At 43.7% G+C, this 19,137-nt stretch overlaps 1 protein-coding gene across 4 annotated transcripts in view; it reads left to right on the forward strand.

Moving 5' to 3' along the window:
• The window catches only part of slc38a4 (solute carrier family 38 member 4), a 112,908-nt gene that overhangs the window by 74,397 nt on the left and 19,374 nt on the right, over window positions 1-19,137 (forward strand). For all 4 annotated transcript variants that reach the window (XM_068050375.1, XM_068050373.1, XM_068050376.1 and 1 more), the window contains exons 7-14: window positions 6,466-6,558; window positions 11,307-11,388; window positions 13,843-13,925; window positions 17,129-17,187; window positions 17,845-18,129; window positions 18,217-18,296; window positions 18,623-18,723; window positions 18,978-19,102. In XM_068050375.1, coding sequence (XP_067906476.1) covers window positions 6,466-6,558; window positions 11,307-11,388; window positions 13,843-13,925; window positions 17,129-17,187; window positions 17,845-18,129; window positions 18,217-18,296; window positions 18,623-18,723; window positions 18,978-19,102 — 908 coding nt within the window. The remainder of the gene's footprint in view (window positions 1-6,465; window positions 6,559-11,306; window positions 11,389-13,842; window positions 13,926-17,128; window positions 17,188-17,844; window positions 18,130-18,216; window positions 18,297-18,622; window positions 18,724-18,977; window positions 19,103-19,137) is intronic.

Consider the following 19,137-nt stretch of genomic DNA (forward strand, 5'->3'; position numbering starts at 1 on the left):
GAAGCCAAATTCTGCATACTGATGGTGGAATACTGTTTTGTACAAGCTGCAGTGTTTTGTTGGATCACACACAGTGGGCAACGGTTCAGCACCACTTAGAGTCTGAAAGCCATTGCTGCAAAAAGCAAGCGTCCAACACCCCGCTGTTGGAAAATGAACACGCAAAAATACAAGCAACAATTTCATCTCTTTTTAAGATGGTGACAGAGAGCTCAGAAAATCGTCAGTTGGTTAGAGTGAAACTTGTGGATGCTTTTGCAAGCGCCAGCATACCATTGGAAAAACCTGATCACCCAAAGCTGTGGGTACTCATTCAACATAAAGTGCAAAATGGTGGTTGCTTTCCAAGTGCAAACAAACCATGACAGGACTACCTACCAAAGGTTTTTGCTACACATTGTGCGGAGGTGAAGGGCTGAATTTTATCGAGCCCTCGATGTCAGGAACGGTGATGGGGGATGCATGAAGATCACTCCGGATGAGGCCCACCGCCAACCCCGATGCCGTGCAGGCCCGGCCCAATCTCAACGGAGGCGAAGAGGCCTCGTGGAGGCCCCCCCCCACCCCCGCTGCTTGGTAACAGGACCGTGATTTACATATTTAAACAAATTACCTTTCCTGAGTTAATGAAAGTCCTGTCACCTCCTGATTTGCCGCCAAGATCTTCATTCTGGCAGCCAGCATTACTGCACCTTCGAATCCCGTCTGGGGAAATGAGGCGCAAAACCAGCGGGGAAGGAGGAGGAGGCAATTTTCTAAGTGCTGGGGGGGGAGCAGAATCAAACTTACCAGATTGGTAGAGGGGGTGATGGGAAGGGGTAAAGGACAAAGGTTCTGAACTTTGGGGAGGGGGAAGGTCATATATTCCAAGTAACTATTTCGGGGGGGAAGGGCAGGAATGATGTAATGCTATTGGGGTGGTAGGAGAGAGCATGGAAAAAATGGTTTTATTCATTTTTATTAACTTTAAATTCACTGTCTCTTGAAAAATTTCAATTGCAATTTAGGCCTCTAAGCCCTTATAATAATGGCCCCGGCGCATGTGTTGTGGCGCCGGACGCCGTTGCCGGGGACGGCTCGCCCGCCCCGGGCATGCTAATGAGCCACTGCGTTTGGAATCACGGTGGCTCCGCGAAGTGCGCCCCATGTATGCGAGCCGCCAGTTTTTCACCCACCACCTATTTCGGCAGTGGGTCTATAGAACACAGCCTGAAGTCTCAGATTAACGCATGTGAGTCTTTTACAATTATTTGTGATGTATCCATCGCTGATTATAAAATCATACAAAACATATCTGGTAAGACCGAAGTTGTACAGTCAGGAAAGCTAACAACAGTGCTCACAGACTGTGCCATTCAATCATAGAAAGTTTACGGCACAAAAAGAGGCCACTTGGCCCATCGTGTCTGTTTTAACCGAAAAACGTTCCACCCATTCTAATCCCACCTTCCAGCATTTGGTCCGTAGCCCTGCAGAGTACGGCACTTGAGGTGCATAACCTGACTTCTTTTGAATGAGTTGAGGGTTTCAGCCTCAACTACCCCTTCAGGCAGTGAGTTCCAGACCTCTACCACCCTCTGGGTGAAAAAGTTTTTCCTCATCTCCCCTCTAATTTTTCTACCAATCACTTTAAATCTATGCCCCCATGTCACTGACCTCTCTACTAAGGTAAATAGACCCTTCATCTCCACTCTATCCAGGCCCCTCAAAATTTTGTACATTTCAATCGGATCTCCCCTCAGCCTTCTCTGTTCCAAGGAGAACAACCCCAGCCTATCTAATCTTCCCTCATTGCTGCATTTTTCCAGTCCCGGCAACATCCTCGTAAATCTCCTTTGTACCCTCTCTAGTGCAATTACATCCTTTCTGTAATGAGGTGACCAGAACCGCACACAGTATTCAAGTTGTGACCTAACCAACGATTTATACAGTTCCAGCATTACCTCCCTGCTCTTCTATTCTATACCTCGGCTAATAAAGGAAAGGATTCCATATGCCTTCTTAACCACCTTATCGACCTGTCCTGCTACCTTCAGGGATCTATGGACATTTACTCCAAGGTCCCTCACTTCCTCTACACCTCTCAGTATTTTCGTGTATTCCTTTGCCTTGTTTGACCTCCCCAAATGCATCACCTCACACTTCTCTGGGTTGAATTCCATTTGCCACTTTTCTGCCCATCTGACCAGACCATCAATATCTTCCTGCAGCCTACAGCTATCTTCCTCGCTATCTCCCACACGGCCAATCTTTGTGTCATCTGCTAACTTCTTGATCATGCCCTCCACATTTACATCTAAATCATTAATATATACCATAAAAAGCAGGTGACCTAGTACTGAGCACTGTGAAATGCCACTGGAAACAGCCCTCCAGTCACAAAAAACACCCATCAACAATTACCCTTTGTTTCCTGCCACTGAGCCAATTTTGTATCCACCTTACTGCATTTCCCTGGATCCCATGGGATCTTTTTTTTAACCAGTTTGCCATGTGGGACCTTGTCTAAGCCTTGCTAAAATCCATGTAGACCACATCAACTGCACTACCTTCATCTACCTTGTTACTTCTTCAAAGGATTCAATCAAGTTGGTCAGACAAGATCTTCCTTTAGCAAATCCATGCTGACTATCCTTGATTAACCTGTGCCTTTCTGAGTGACATTTAGAAGCTATTAATTACACCACAGTTTTCCAAGTGGTAATCAAAACCATTTCAAAATATGGTACAGATTTCAACAAAGTGTCTGCTTTCATTAGTGACAATACAACTTACATGACAAAATCTTTCGAATCTGTGCTCCAAGGTGTAATGCCTAATGCTGTCTATATTACATGTAATGCATATACAATTTCTCTTGTTAGTGAGCTATGGAAAAGCGAGTTTGGTAAAGTCAACAAACTGGTCAGCTACATGAGAAAGATGTTTAAACACTGCCCCAGGCACAAGCTTTGATATAGGCAACACATTGTAAATGCAGCTGAAATGACTGAAATTGGGGAACAAATCATCGCCCTTCCTCCAGAGCCAGTAATTACACATTGGAATTCTTGGTTTCAGGCAGTACAGTGTCATGCAGCTTATCTGAAATACTTCTCAGACCTTGGGCTGGATTTTATGTCGGGCAGAAGGGAACTGGCCATCGACGTAAAAGTCGGTGGTGAACCCGCTTACCCCTAGCCTGGGGATTCGTCCCGCATTTTACTGGTCCCCAGGCTTTGATTGTTCCGACGAGGGACTTCCACCCACTTGAGGCCACTGCTGGGACTGCAGCCCAACCAAGGGTAATCATTCGGGCCCCAGTGAGGCAAGGGTGGTCATTTGGGGGGGGGAGCATCTTGGGTCCTGAGAGTGGTTGGGGAAGCGGGGGCTTCCCTCAATGGGGCACCCTTTCAGAGCCCACCCCCGGGGTGCTGAGAGACCACCAGCTTTTACCAAGCGGCCTTTCCTGGCTCCAGGATGCCAGCTTGCCATGCGTAAAATCCGTGTGGAGATGGGCAAAGGACCTTAAGTGACCGTTAATTGGCAACTTAAGGGCCTTAATTGGCCTGGGGCAGGCAGCTCGTTTTTCGCACCCCCCCCCCACCCCGTACTACGTAAAGTGGGGTGGAGGCGGGAGCGGATCGGGAAGGCCTCCCAGACCGTCCCACTCCATTTTACGTCACCCGCCCCACCACAATCCAGCTCACTGGGGTGGCATAAAATTCCGGGCCTTGTCTCAGGAGAGCTCACACTAACACCAAAAACAGAGGTTTAACAGACATTGTAACCCTTCAATATGATGCTCAGCTTAATGAGGAGCTTCAGTTTGTTGCCAAGAATGCTACACGACTGATGGATTTAATCACTTGGTTTGAATCTCGACATGTCACAATCCACAAACCTTACTATTAGGTAATGCACGTACTGTTCTGGGCTGAAGCACAGTCAAACAAACACTCAGATGACAGTGAATTAAGAGCTGAATTTTTATAATGAGCTTCCAAGATGGCACGACGCACACGAGAGATGTGCGCCACGGAGATGCCGCGATATTTTGCGCAGTGGCTCATTAACGTGGAGGGGCAGACTGTCACTCCGATAATGTAGAGGGGGCAGGAACTCCGTCCCTGGCAGCGGCGTCCAGCATCACCTCGCAGGCGCCAGTGGCTTCAATCTCTTACAGGTCATTTCAAGTTTTAAAGACAGATGTATGTTACAGTGAGACAAAAAAAATGTAATAGAAGATCAAAGTCCCTTCCCCCGCCCCCCCCCCCCCCCCCCCAATGACCACACAATTCATTTATGGCCCTCTTCACCCAAAAAAAATTATTCTTCCCAACCCGAAATTTCCCCCTCAATCTTCATTAACAATGCCCTTCAACCTCTTTCCACCGTCTTCTCAGCCAATAGTTTTCCCCGCTCCCCCCTCCACCCTGAAAATTTCACTCCTCGTCCCTCCCCAGCAGTGTTACGCCTCAGATCTCCGAATGGCGTGGGATGGCCGTTGCGATGAGATAGGTAATTATTCATTTATTAGCATTAATTTTAATATGTAAGTTAAGTTTTTTTTTGCTGAGCAGTGAGGGGCCGCCCCGAGGTCTCACCGACAGTAAAATGGGGTGGGGCCTTCCCAGACCCAAGGCCCGTGGGGGCCTCTCCCAGAGGTATTTTCCGCCCCGCCCACCACCACAACCCCCAACGCCGGGGAGCTAGTAAAATTCAGCCCTAAATGCCTGTGTTCAACAGGTGTTTTCCTGCATGGCAAAGAAACTCAAACAACATTACCGCTACAAGAAAAAGTCAAGCGGTGGAGAAAAAGCAGCTCTGAAGTTTCAACAGCCTTCTGTGGCATTCCTGAAAGCTCTGTGTATCTTTGACCCTGCAAAAATGCACCTGTTGATGGTGGATTTAAACTCATTTGATGCAATATCTGGCTTTGACAAGAATTGTCACTGGAGATTCATACAAACATACGAATTAGGAGCAGGAGTAGGCCACTCAACCCTTGAAGCCTGCTTCGCCATTCAATAAGTTCATGGCTGAACTGATTACTCTGCATTTCCACCTACCCTCGATAACCTCCCACCCCTTTGCTTATCAAGAATCTATTTACCTCTGCCTTAAAAATATTCAAAGACTCTGCTTCCACCGTCTTTTGAGGAAGAGAATTCCAAAGACTCATGACCCTCTGAGAGAAAACATTTCTCCTCAACTCTGTCTTAAATGGGCGACCCCTTATTTTTAAACAGTAACCCCTAGTTCAAGATTCTCCCACAAGGGAAAACATCTTTTCCACATCCGCCCTGTCAAGTCCACTCAGGGTCTTATATGTTTCAATCAAGTCGCCTCTTACTCTTCTAAATTTCAGCAGGTACAAGCCTAGCCTGTCCAATCTTTCCTTGTAGGACAGCCCGCCCATTCCAGATATTAGTCCAATAAACCTTCTCTGTACTGCCTCCAATGCATTTACATTCTTCCTTAAATAAGGAGACCAGTACTGTACACAGTGCTCCAGATGTGGTCTCACCAATGCCCTGTATAGCTGCAGCATAATCTCCCTACTTTTGTATTCAATTCCCCTCACGATAAACAATAACATTCTATTAGCTTTCTTAATTATGTGCTGTACCTGCATACTAACCTTTTGCGATTCATGCTCTAGGATACCCAGATCCCTCTGCATCTCAGAGCTCTGCGATCTCTCACTGTTTAGATAATATGCTTCTTTTTTATTCTTCCTACCAAAGTGGACAATTTCACACTTTCCCACACTATACTCCATTTGCCAGGTCTTTGCCCACTCACTTAGCCTATTGATATCCCTTTGTAGCCCCCTTATGTCCTCTTCACAAGTTACTTTCCTACCTATCTTTGTGTCATCAGCAAATTTAGCAACCATACCTTCGGTCCCTTCATCTAAGTCAATTAATCAATTCATTAATTACGATTCCTGCTTATAAAAGAATTGCAAAAGAAGCAGATTGTACTTTGCCTGTGTTGCAATTTTGGAACTCTGTGGAATGCAGAATCCCCACCTTGCATGATGCTGTCTGACAATTCCAATAAACTCCATGGCTGCAGAGAAAGCTGTGTCTAAACACGGACATGTGTTCACAGCACAGAGACAGGGAATGAAGAAAGGGACAGTTGCAGCTTGCTCCTTGCTCACATTCGACCACTGACATTAGTGCATAACGATTGTGACCTGTTTACAGTCAGCTTTTTACAATAGTTTTTGAGTTTACAATAAATGCCATTTGAAACCATAAACTGCCCATCTTTTTTTGTTTTAACTAATTTTCATGGTTTGTTGTGACACCATGAAATTTATGATTTCAATACATAAAATGGTGAAATTCACATTTCTTAAAATGCTGTGATTGTGAAATTTGTAAAATTTGACCATGAATTTGGTAGGGCCCTACCTTTGCTAGTAATGTTATTATTTTGTTTAACTGAAGCCTTTGTTTCTTTTTAAATCAGGTTCTTTGATTTATGAGAAATTAGGAGAACGAGCTTTTGGTTGGCCTGGGAAAATTGCAGCTTTTAGCTCAATTACAATGCAAAATATTGGAGGTAATGAATTTTTAATAAAAATCTATGCTTAAGTATGGTATTTCTTTAATGGTTTCCCAAGCCAGAATCCTTATGTTATTGTTATTGTTTTTGTTTTGCTAAGGATTGACCATTATATTTTTGATAATGGAATGTCTATTTAAAAATAATTTTCATCCTGGGTTTAACTTCGGTGGTGAGGATGTTTTTAGAAACAGTGATCCAGGAGAAAATTAACAGCCACTTGAACAAGTATGGATTAATAAAGGAGAGCCAGCAATGATTTGTTAAGGGAAAATCGTGTTTGATTAACTTGATTATGTTTTTTGATGAGGTAACAGAGAGGATGGATGAGGGCAGTGCTGTTGATGTTGTGCATATGAACTTTCAGAAGGCATTTGAAAAAGTGCCATACATTATCCTTGTTAAAAAGATTGAAACACATGATGTAAAGGGACAATAGCAGCATGACTACCAAATAGAAAACAGAAGAATTGTGGTGAATGGCTGTTTTTTGGACTCAATTGAGGTTTACAGTGGTGTTCCCCAGGGTTCAGTGTTAGGACCACTGCTGTTTTTGATATACATTAAAGGACTTGGACCTGGAGGTACATGGCATAATTTTGAAATTTGGAGATGATGCAAAGTTGGTAGTGCATTAAACAGTGAGCGAAACAGTAATAGGCTTCAAGACTGATGGAATGGGCAGACACATGTTACGACCGAGGCGGGAGGAGTGCACTGTCTTTTCTAGTTCCACTTCTCCACAGGCTGCAATATATATTTAAATTTTTACCCGGTTACCGATACAGCCAATCATATTTTTTATCCCAGAATAAAATACACCAACCAAGTTTCTTTAATAAACAACAAAATTATCAGTTTATTATGAAATAAGACATAACCAGTAACAAAGTGAAGCATTAGCACACAGATTGAAATATGAAAGTTTCCTTTTTAAATTCCCCCATTACACTCACACACACATTGGAAAAAAATACAACAATTCTCTCTGCAGAGGTCTATTACAAAAAAAAGACTAAAAAGAATACTTTGGCCAAATACTTGCTAATTCTTGAAGAAAAAAAGAGAAGATGTAGAAGGATGTTAGTTGTCCCTTTTTTGGTCAGACGTCCGGGTATACAGAGACGGGTCACTGGGATCATTTCAGAATCTGAGTTTTTTCCAGTTTCTCAGGAGCTATGCAGCACCAGGGAGTTTAGCGCTCCCACATTGGATCTTTGTAGGATTCCTTCAGAGGTAGAGCTGAGTGGTTTCCTTTTCCTTTGGCAGGAAAGCACCAAATGTCTTCAAACAGTTCACACCCAACTGTACTGAAAACAATGTATAAACCCCTAACAGAGAGTCAACCTCCTGACATCCATAAACCTTGACATGTGGCTTTTCTGTAACCATTTAACCCAAGTCGCCAAGGGTTCTGTTGTTTACTGAGCCCAAAGCACATGACCATCAGCACAGGTGGTTTTCAAACCACATCTTAAGTGTCCTTTCGGTGAACTTGGCAAAAAAAACACATCCATAGAATCTTCTCAGTTTTGACACAAGTCCTCAAAAAAAAATTTAAAATGGAAGCACTTTCATAACATATGGCAAATGAAATTCAATGTAGAAAAGTGTGAGATGATTGTTTTTTGGTAGGAAGAATGAGGAGAGGCAATACAAGCCAAGTGGTACAATTTTAAAGGAAGTGCAAAAACAGAGAGAGCTGGGAGTGTTTGCACATAAATCTTTGACGGTGACAGGTTAGATTAACAAAGCAGATAATAAAGCACTTGAGATCCTGGGCTTTATAAATAGAGGCACAGAGTACAAAAGCCGGGAAATTATACTAAACCTATATAAAACACTAGTTCGGCCCCAGCTGGAATATTGGGCTGGATTTTACCAGCCCCTCAATGTCGTGGATCATGGCAGGGAGGCCCGTAAAATGCTTGCAGGAGCGGCCGGCCACGACCCACGATGTTGAGAAGGCCCCATCATATATTACCGGTGGCGGTGAGGCCTCAATGCGGCCCCCCTGCCGCCAAGCAGCGGGCCTTCATTTCAATACGAAAATTAGCAGAATAAATATTGAAATTAACTTACCTGGTCCCAACGGCTGTCCAATGGCGATTTTACGGCCACTGGCCGTAACTCACACGCCTTCGGAACGCTATACGGAGTTCCGAGGTGAGACATTGGTGGGGAGAGAGGACTGAAATTATCAGGGCAGGAGGAAATTGAGTAGGTAAAACATTTTTTATTGGCTGTGGAGATGGTGGGAAGGGGTTGAACGGCAAAAGTGACAAGGTTGGGGGAAAGTTCAGGGTGGGAATAAAATTAATGTGTGTCATATTGGCCTATAAAACATCCATTGGGGGGTTGGGAAAGGACCTCCTGCACTTGATTTTTATTTTAAAAAATTAACAACGTACTTTCTCTTTAAGCATTCAAATTTTTGCTAAGGGCTTGAAGCCCTTTAAAAATGGTGCCGGTGCCTGTGCAGTGGACGCCATTGCCGGGGACGGAGCGGCCGCCCCCTCTACGTCACCGGGGGCGGCTGTTCTGCCCCCTCCATTTAAATGAGCTCCCGTGTAAAATATCACGGGGCCTCAGCGGTGGCGTTTCTGTGTCGGAAGGCCGCCAGCTTCAAAGCGCGCCGCGGTGAAGTGCAACACGCTAATAAAATTCAGCCCATTGTGTCCAATTCTGGGCACCAAATTTTAGGAAGCACATGAAGGATTTGGTGAGGGTACAGAGACGCTTTACTAGAATGCTTCCAGGGATTGGGGATTACAGTTACTTGGATAGACTGGAGAAGCTGGAGTTGTTCCCCGTAAAGCAGAGAAGGCTAAAAGGAGATTTAATAGAGGTGCCTAAAATCATGAAGAGTCTTGACAAAGTAAGTAAAGAGGCACTGTTTCCAGTGGCTGAAAGATTGATAAAAGGTGCTTGGCAAAAGAACCAGAGATGACATGAGGAAATACTTTTTTACGCAACAAGTGGTTAGGTTTGGAATGCGCTGCCTGATATTGTGGTGGATACAAAGTGAATAATGACCTTCAAAAAGGAATTGTATAAATACTTGAAAGAAAAAAGTATTGCGGGGTTTGAGCAAAGAGCAGGGAAGTGGAACTAACTGGATAGCTTTTTGAAACAGCCAGCATAGATTCGATAGGCTGAATGGCCTCCTTCTGTACTGCACTATTCAATGATTCTATATATATGAAACTGATTACTTGACATTCATTTGACTGTCGAGAGAAATTGATGCACATTTTGAATTAACCTTTTCAAGTCAAATTTTCAAATATGGTTAATATTAATCTGTTCTGTTTGACCATTCTTAAAATCACAAGCAAGCAATGAAATAAGCAACTTTTTTTTTAAGTAGGCATGTTATCTTGTTTTTTAAAATATCTGACATATGCATTAATTTAAAGAATACAAAAACAATTATTCTAGCTGCCCCAATTTAAACATTCTTTAGCGTTTCTAGACAAAATTGGAATGAGTGATAGCACTTTATAGAGAATTTTTTGGAAGAAATGAACAAAATCTGACTGAAATTCTAAAGTTTGTAGACAAAGTCCATTAAAATTCTATCAATTTTCATATTTCCATGAATCCAGTAATTTTCACAATTCAGTCTGACAAGTACAAACAGGCATCAGAATTGGAATTGCCTGAAACTTTAGCTCAGTCAATAGGTAGTTTGATCAAGTCCGGCATTCCGGCATATTGGAATGCCTGATTCTCTGTCCATTTCACTGAATAGATGGAAAATTCAGCAAGTTCCCTTACATGCATGCTTTCCTCGCTGTCTGATTCTCATTTTTCTCTGTCGAGGCAGTTCAATACAGCCAGGCCCAGCTCCAGGAAAATCGACCGTCCTATTATTTCGGAGTACTTAAAATTCAATTATATCATTCAATGGGAACTCTTTTTTCTTTGCCCATATATATAGTTTACTGGCAAATGCTATCTTACCCTAGGTTTAGAGATACAGCACTGAAACAGGCCCTTCGGCCCACCGAGTCTGTGCCGACCATCAACCACCCACTTAAACTAATCCTACATTAATCCCATATTCCTACCACATCCCCACCTGTCCCTATATTTTCCCTACCACCTACCTATACTAGGGGCAATTTCTAATGGCCAATTTACCTATCAACCTGCAAGTCTTTGGCATGTGGGAGGAAACCGGAGCACCCGGAGGAAACCCACGCAGACACAGGGAGAACTTGCAAACTCCACACAGGCAGTACCCGGAATTGAACCCGGGTCGCCGGAGCTGTGAGGCTGCAGTGCTAAGGTGTTCTGAACCTTGTGGATATTGCCAGGTTTCAGCTTGATTATCCAGTGCATTAAACATTACCTTGTCCCTGGAGGTCCCCCGTATAACTTTATTTTCTTCATATCTATTTTTTCAACTCTCTTGTCTCCTGAAGAAGTTGCCGTCTTGCTTGAGTACAGGATCATGAATGCTGGTCAACCTCCAATAACTCACATCCACCATGTTAGAAAACAATCATGTTGCAAGCAGAATTTTTCCACAAAATAACAGAATATGCTGGTTGGAGGGTTTTACCTACAAGTACACTAATTACATGCACAATCTCTTCCCCTGCCCCGTCCCTTTGCTCCTCAAAAAAAGGGAAACATTTTTCTGTCAAATTCCTTAACTCTAAGGAACCCTTTGCTAAAACTGAAATGAATTAAATTTACAGCAGCATTGCATTCTAATAAAACTATTCTTGTTGCAGCTATGTCAAGCTACCTGTTTATAGTCAAATATGAACTACCAGAAGTAATTCGGTCATTTACGGGAATTGACGAGGTCAATGGGTATGTATCTAGGCTTTAAAAGAAGCATTTTTTTTTTTAAACTGTATTTCATGGCTCATTACAAATCTATAACACAGGAGTTGTACTGAGAGTGAATAAAGGTCCCTTTCTCACCATCTTTCAGTTTCAAATTTAACTATTTTCTTTCTAAGAAGAGGATACAAATCTGTTCTCAGTCCCTGTACTGAGCCGTAAATGAAGTTTCTCAGCTCAGCTCGCTGCCTTCTGATTGGCACTCCCACTGGGAATTTTCTCAGCAGTTCTCCCAAAGTAACTTCAGTGTAAGAAACCCTATTTACACTTCGATCCTTCATATCCTCCTTAGTTATGCCTTTACCTTTGTCTTTATCTGTGAGTCCTAACAGTGAGCATTAGCAAACTAGTCATTCGTGGGAGGTTTTTACAGCCAGGTCTCGACTGACATCCACATCTACGGAGTTTTCATCAATGATTAGCTATTAGGAATGACAACCCTGGACAATTTTAAATGAGTAAGTCAGCACCCATGATGAAAAGTAAGCAATCTATTTTCAAAATATAGTCAAGGTCCTGAAACACAGGGCAAAATGTTCCCATGGGCTCCGGGATCTCAACATCAGAACCAAATGGGGTCCCGAGCCTGCACTTGCCGACAGCAAGACCGGTGTCACAATCTTCCAGGAGGCGGCCTCCTAAATGGCTGTCTCCAAGCTCGCCGTCCTATTAAGGAGGCTGGCCGGGATCTAAACGCTGCAAGTTCAAACAGAGGGCCAGCAACTCTAGAGCCTCAGCAGTTCCACTGGGAGAGGTGGGTGCTATTGAGGCAGGTCTGAGAACATGAGATCTCCTCAAAATGGAGGCGCCCTCGCTGGCCCAACATTCTCGCTGTCCTGCACATCAGTAATTGAATAGCCAGGTTATAGACCCAGAAGCTGAATCGGGATGGAGGGGAAACCCCTCTGCTGGATTGGTCTCAGCCGCGATGGTGACCTTTCGTAAATGCAGGCCCCTCTTTGGGGCATGGTGCCTCTGGCTCCAATGGTCACCTGCCCTGCCGCAGGGCAGCCTCCTCCATTGGGCTGGCAACTTCCACACGCGGCTGGGGGTGAGGGGGGGGGGGGGCGCTCCACTGCCATCAAAATGGGAGAGAGGATACAAAATCACCCCTAATGGGGCTTTAACAATGGAACTTGGCTGCCCACGTCCATAGAGCAGACAGCAGTCCAACTTTCCAGCCCATCCCTGGGAAAGCTCCCTGGTGGTGGGAATGTATCGGCAGCCTTGCTAATACAGCTCCCCCCCCCCCCTCTATTTTCCTTGACCCCCCCCCCAAGCCCACCACTCTGGGGCCAGGAAAATTCAGCCCGAAGTATGTTGTATAGGGCAAAAAAATTTTATTCATTCTTGGGATGTGAACGTTGCTTGCCCATTCCTAATTGCCCTTGAGAAGGTGGTGGTGAGCTGACTTCTGCAACTGCTGCAGTTCATTTGGTGTTTGTACACCCAAGGTGCTGCTGCCTCTGTGCACCAGTGGTAGAGGGAGAGAATGTTGAAAGTGGTGGATGGGGTGCCGATCAAGCGGGCTGCTTTGCCTTGGATGGTGTCGAGCTTCTTGTGTGTTGTTCGAGCTGAACCCATCCAGGCAAGTGGGGAGTTTTCCATCACGCTCCTGACTTGTGCCTCATAGATGGTGGACAGACTTTGGGAGTCAGGAGGTTAGTTATAGAATTCTCAGCCTCTGACTCGGACCTATTGCAATATGAATCTGATGCTTTTAGACCAATATGCGATAGATATTTAAAACACTGTAATCAGAACAAAATAAAAATGATTTGTGAAATTGATAATTGTGCAATGTGTAATGCTTCCATACAGTTAGAATACTGTTCTCTTTTACAAACACATGTTTGATAAACCGTAAAAATGCAATGTGTTTCAGTAAATGGCTGTGTATGTACAATTATAAGGTGATTGTCTACTCACCAATTAAAAAGTTTTGGATGGGTGGTGGGGCTGAGTGGAACTTTGACACACATCATGGCATGCATGGAGAGCAGGAAGTTTTATTGTAATGCATGAAGGCAGTTCCATACGCAGCTGCTGCTTTGTATGGATCGAGAGCTGGAGTTTGGGAAGCAGAAGCATAAATGGGAGTCTGGGAGTTGCAGGATCAGGCTAGTAGCAGGGGAATGCACAGCCCAGGATTGATACAGTACCATGGACCACAATGACTTGTCCATAACATGACACCCACTTTCAACCCACAAATAGTGACCAATAAACCAGTATATATGGTTGTTATCTGATTATTAATTGTCATGGGATCTGGGGAGAATTATTATGTTAGCTTCTGAGACAGCATTCCCGGTGGAAAGACATAAAGCAATTGGAACTTGGAGGATGCAAATGTTATTTTATATGTGGCCTTGTTTATTATGAAATGAAATTATAATGAAATAAAACTCTCTCTTTCAGAGAATGGTATATAAATGGCAATTACCTTGTTGTAATTGTGTCACTGTGTATTATCCTACCGCTGACTTTTCTAAAGAATTTAGGTAAGCTATTTCTCTTCTACAAAATACTTTCATAGTCTTGGAGCAAAAGTTTATTTCAGCTGCTTGTGCCAGCAGTATGACAACACTAAATGGAGTGTTAAAATAAAATTGTAAGCACATGGCCAGATATTATCAGGAACCAATTTAAGTGTCTTTCTGGTATGTCGCAGATGGTATGAAGCATCAGAAAGAACTGGCCTGATATAATTTAAAGAGGCCCTCTTTCCTTATCAAAGGGCTCCAAAATTACTGCTTCACAGTAGTTAACATTTGTATCTTACTCGGTATGTCATTGCTTTCCTGACATATAGCCTTAACAAACTGGCAGTGGAATAGTTATACTCAACAAACATGCAGAAAATTGCACTGTTTCAGTGACTACGTTTTTGTCCCAGTTGAAATGAACTATCAAAATATGTTTTCATAATTTTTAAAAATTCATTCATGGGATGTGGGTGTCGCTGGCTAGGCCAGCACTTATTGCCTATCCCTAATTGCCCTTGAGAAGGTGGTGGTGAGCTGTCTTCTTGAACCGCTGCAGTCCATGGGAGGTGCACCCACAGTGCTGTTGGAAAGGGAGTTCCAGGATTTTGACCCAGGGACAATGAAGGAACGGCGATATAGTTCCAAGTCAGGATGGTGTGTGACTTGGAGGGAAACTTGCAGGTGGTGGTGTTCCCATTCATTTGCTGCCCTTGTCCTTCTAGTTGGTAGAGGACACGGGTTTGGAAGGTGCTGTCTGAGGAGGCTTGGTGTGTTGCTGCAGTGCATCTTGTAGATGGTGCACACTGCTGCCACTGTGTGTCGGTGGTGGAGGGAGTGAATATTTGTGGATGGGGTGCCAATCAAGCAGGTTGCTTTGTCCTGGATGGTGTCGAGCTTCTTGAGTGTTGTTGGAGCTGCACCCATCCAGGCAAGTGGAGAGTATTCCATCACACTCCTGACTTGTGCCTTGTAGATGGTGGACAGGCTTTGGGCAGTCAGGAGGTTTTATTCGCCGCAGGATTCCTAGCCTCCGACCTGCTCTTGTAGTCATGTTATTTATATGGCTACTCCAGTTCAGTTTCTGGTCAATGTTAGCTCCTAGTATGTTGATAGTGGGGGATTCAGCGATGGTAATGACATTGAATGTCAAGGGGAGATGGTTAGATTCTCTCTTGTTGGAGATGGCCATTGCCTGGCACTTGTGTGGCACGAATGTTACCTGCCACTTATCAGCCCAAGCCTGGATATTGTCCAGGTCTTGCTGCATTTCAACACGGACTGCTTCAGTATCTGAGGAGTCGTGAATGGTGCTGAACATTGTGCAATCATCAGCAAACATCCCCACTTCTGACCTTATGATTGAAGGAAGGTGCTTCAATGAAGCAGCTGAAAATGGTTGGGCCTAGGACACTACCCTGAGGAACTCATGCAGTGATGTCCTGGAGCTGAGATGATTGGCCTCCAACAACCATCTTCCTTTGCGTTCGGTGTGACTTCAACTAGTGTAGAGTTTTCCCCCAGATTCCCATTGACTACAGTTTGCTCGGGCTCCTTGATGCCATACTCAGTCAAATGCTGTCTTGATGTCAAGGGCAACCACTCCCACCTCACCTCTTGAGTTCAGCTCTTTTGTCCATGTTTGAACCACGGCTGTAATGAAGTCAGGAGCTGAGTGGCCCTGGCGGAACCCAAACTGAGTGTCACTGAGCAGGTTATTGCTAAGCAAGTGCTGCTTGATGGCACTGTTGATGACACCTTCCATCACTTTACTGATGATTGAGAGTAGGCTGACGGGGCATTAATTGGCCAGGTTGGACTTGTCCTTCTTTTTGTGCACAGGACATACCTGGGCAATTTTCCACTTTGCAGGGTAGATGCCAGAGTTGTAGCTGTACTGGAACAGCTTGGCTAGTACAGTAATTGCCACCAGCATAGATAATAGGATGAACAGGCAGGGTCTCTTTTCTCTTTAAAGAGAAGCCTGAGGGGTGACCTGGTAGAGGTCTTTAACATTATGAAACATTTTGATTGACAAATGCAGAAAGAGTGTTTCCACTTGTTCTTTTGGGCCTCTCGAGAGACAATGGATACGCGCCTGGAGGTGGTCAGTGGTTTGTGAAGCAGCGCCTGGAGTGGCTATAAAGGCCAATTCTGGAGTGACAGGCTCTTCCACAGGTGCTGCAGAGAAGTTTGTTTGTCGGGGCTGTTGCACAGTTGGCTCTCCCCTTGCATCCTCTGTCTTTTTTCCTGCCAACTACTAAGTCTCTTCGACTCGCCACAATTTAGCCCTGTCTTTATGGCTGCCCGCCAGCTCTGGCGAATGCTGGCAACTGACTCCCACGACTTGTGATCAATGTCACACGATTTCATGTCGCGTTTGCAGACGTCTTTATAGCGGAGACATGGACGGCCGGTGGGTCTGATACCAGTGGCGAGCTCGCTGTACAATGTGTCTTTGGGGATCCTGCCATCTTCCATGCGGCTCACATGGCCAAGCCATCTCAAGCGCCGCTGACTCAGTAGTGTGTATAAGCTGGGGGTGTTGGCCGCTTAGAGGACTTCTGTGTTGGAGATATAGTCCTGCCACCTGATGCCAAGTATTCTCCGAAGGCAGCGAAGATGGAATGAATTGAGACGTCGCTCTTGGCTGGCATACGTTGTCCAGGCCTCGCTGCCGTAGAGCAAGGTACTGAGTACCTTCCACTTGTTAGGAAGAGCAAAACTAGCAGCCATCAATATAAGACAGTCACCAAGGAATCAAATAGGGAATTCAGAAGAAACGTCTTATCCAGAGAGTGGTGAAAATTTGAAACTTGCTACCAGAGGGTGTGGTTGAGGCGAATAGTATAGATGCATTTAAGGAAAGGCTAGATAAGTGTATGAGAGAGAAGGGAATAGAGGATTATGCTGATAGAGTTAGATGAGGAAGGATGGGAGGAGGATCAAATGAAGTATAAACGTCAGCTTCGACTGGTTGGGCCGAGTAGCCTGTTTCTGTGCTGTATATTCTGTGTAATTCTATGTATTGTGACCCATTGAAATCACAGACGAACAGCTGATCATTTATTATGATGTTAGCATAATAATTACAATTGTTCACAGACCATCTAGTCAGGTATTTTTTGTTAAGAAATCTTAATTAAATATATAGTTAGTATTGTCATAGAAGCAAAAAGTTGATAATTTAAATCACTATTATTTTCTTTGTCTCTGTACAGGGTATCTTGGTTATACAAGTGGATTTTCTCTCTCTTGTATGGTTTTCTTTGTTGGCGTTGTAAGTATGGGCAGACTATATTAAACAGTAATACAAGGCTAGTGTTAATATGGGCAGATTCTGTGCTGGAACGTAGACTGGCAATCGATCCACTGGTTCACATCAGTTCTTTGCTCCAGAAGAGAACTTGCGCTTTAGGATAGAATATGTGATATAATAGCAGGAATTTATAATCCTATCTAAGCATCAATGGCAGAGAAATGTAAAAGTCTCTTATAAACAGTGACCATAAGAAACCACTTACTCTTTGTGTAGTCGCATTAGAGCAGTACACCACCAACCTCAGCATGACTGCATAGATTCAATGTTAGTTGTTGCTAATTTCTAAGCAGCTCCTGGTCTGAACCATGCCAAGCAGGGAGCTGTTGGGCAGAAGTCTCGCTCAAGGCCTGCCTGGATGAAACCTTATGCCTTGTGACACACACAGCCCTTGCAGGCATCTGCTAAAAGCACATTGCTTGCCTATCCTCTTTGGTTAAAAGCGCTACTTAAATCAAAGTTGTTGATCTGTCTACCAATTTTCTATAATGTACATTCAGTCTGTATAAAAAGTCTTTTGCAGTATGGAGGATTGTCCTGCACCTCAACTATATTTGTACTGTATATTTTGCAAAAACATTTATATTTTAAAATAAACCTACTAAAATATTCTTCCAGGTAATATATAAAAAATTTCAGATCCCCTGCCCATTGCCTGCACTGGGTCATCATTCAGGAAATCTGACAGCATTGGCAAATACTAGCGGGCACTTGGTAACAATGTATCCAATGGTACGCAACAAAACTACAGATTACGATCTGAACCTCATGATGCCCTATGTTAATGGGCACACAGCAACAAGTGATGAAGATGATTCCCACATCCATACCAATGGTGTCATTTATGAAGCCCATCATGAAGCAGACATGTGCAAACCAAAATATTTGGTGTTCAACTCACAGGTATGCCGGACTTCAAATGTACTTAGGGAACAGTTTCCTTGTATATTTGCTCAGTATTTTATGAGGTTTTCTTTCTTTATTTTTTAGACAGCCTACACCATTCCCATCTTGGCCTTTGCATTTGTCTGTCATCCTGAAGTACTTCCTATCTACAGTGAACTTAAAGGGTAAGAATATCAGACACAGCTTTTAGCATCACAACAAGTTACATTTATTAACTTTCCATGAAAAAATGCACAGAAGTTTTAAAGGAGGATTAAAGTCTAAGGACAATATTTCCCCATGTTCTTATTTAACAAAAATTGAAGAAGTTATATCTTCTTATTGTCAATTTATTTCACTGCTTATGGGGAACTGTCACTTCAGACAAAAGCAAAACACTGCAGATAATGGAAGTGCCAGTGTAGGTCTTAGAACAGGAAAAAAAAATCTGTCATTGTTTAGACAAGTTATCGTGCAGAGAAGTAAAACAAAAATTCTGCTTACTTTTCAGACGATCTCAAAAGAAAATGCAGCATGTCTCCAATGTGTCGATAACTGCGATGCTCATCATGTACATGCTGGCTGCTGTTTTTGGCTACCTGACCTTTTACGGTAAGTCAGATGCAAGGAATGCTGATGCAAAATCGGCCATACTGAGTTTGATAATCCAAACATCAGTTTCTCTTAGAATCACATGCAAAAAAATGCACTGGCAGTGGTGAGGGTTTTTGTTTTTGTTCCAATTAATATAAGTCCCAAAATGTCAAGTAGAAGAGTAATGAAGTGCCAACATTTGCTGCTCAATTAATCTCTTTGCTTCCAGATAAGACTCATTGTGGTTGTGCTTTTCCTTTCTCCCCACACAGGGCAAGTTGAAACGGAATTGCTTCATACCTATACAAAGGTGCACGAGTTTGACACTTTGCTGTTGTGTGTTCGTCTGGCTGTGCTAGTGGCCGTCACGCTGACTGTGCCCATTGTGCTTTTCCCAGTAAGTAAGAATGTGGCTCATGATAACCCTAAACA

The sequence above is a fragment of the Heterodontus francisci genome, chromosome 18 (assembly GCF_036365525.1).
Source record: "Heterodontus francisci isolate sHetFra1 chromosome 18, sHetFra1.hap1, whole genome shotgun sequence".
Taxonomy (NCBI): Eukaryota; Metazoa; Chordata; class Chondrichthyes; order Heterodontiformes; family Heterodontidae; genus Heterodontus; species Heterodontus francisci.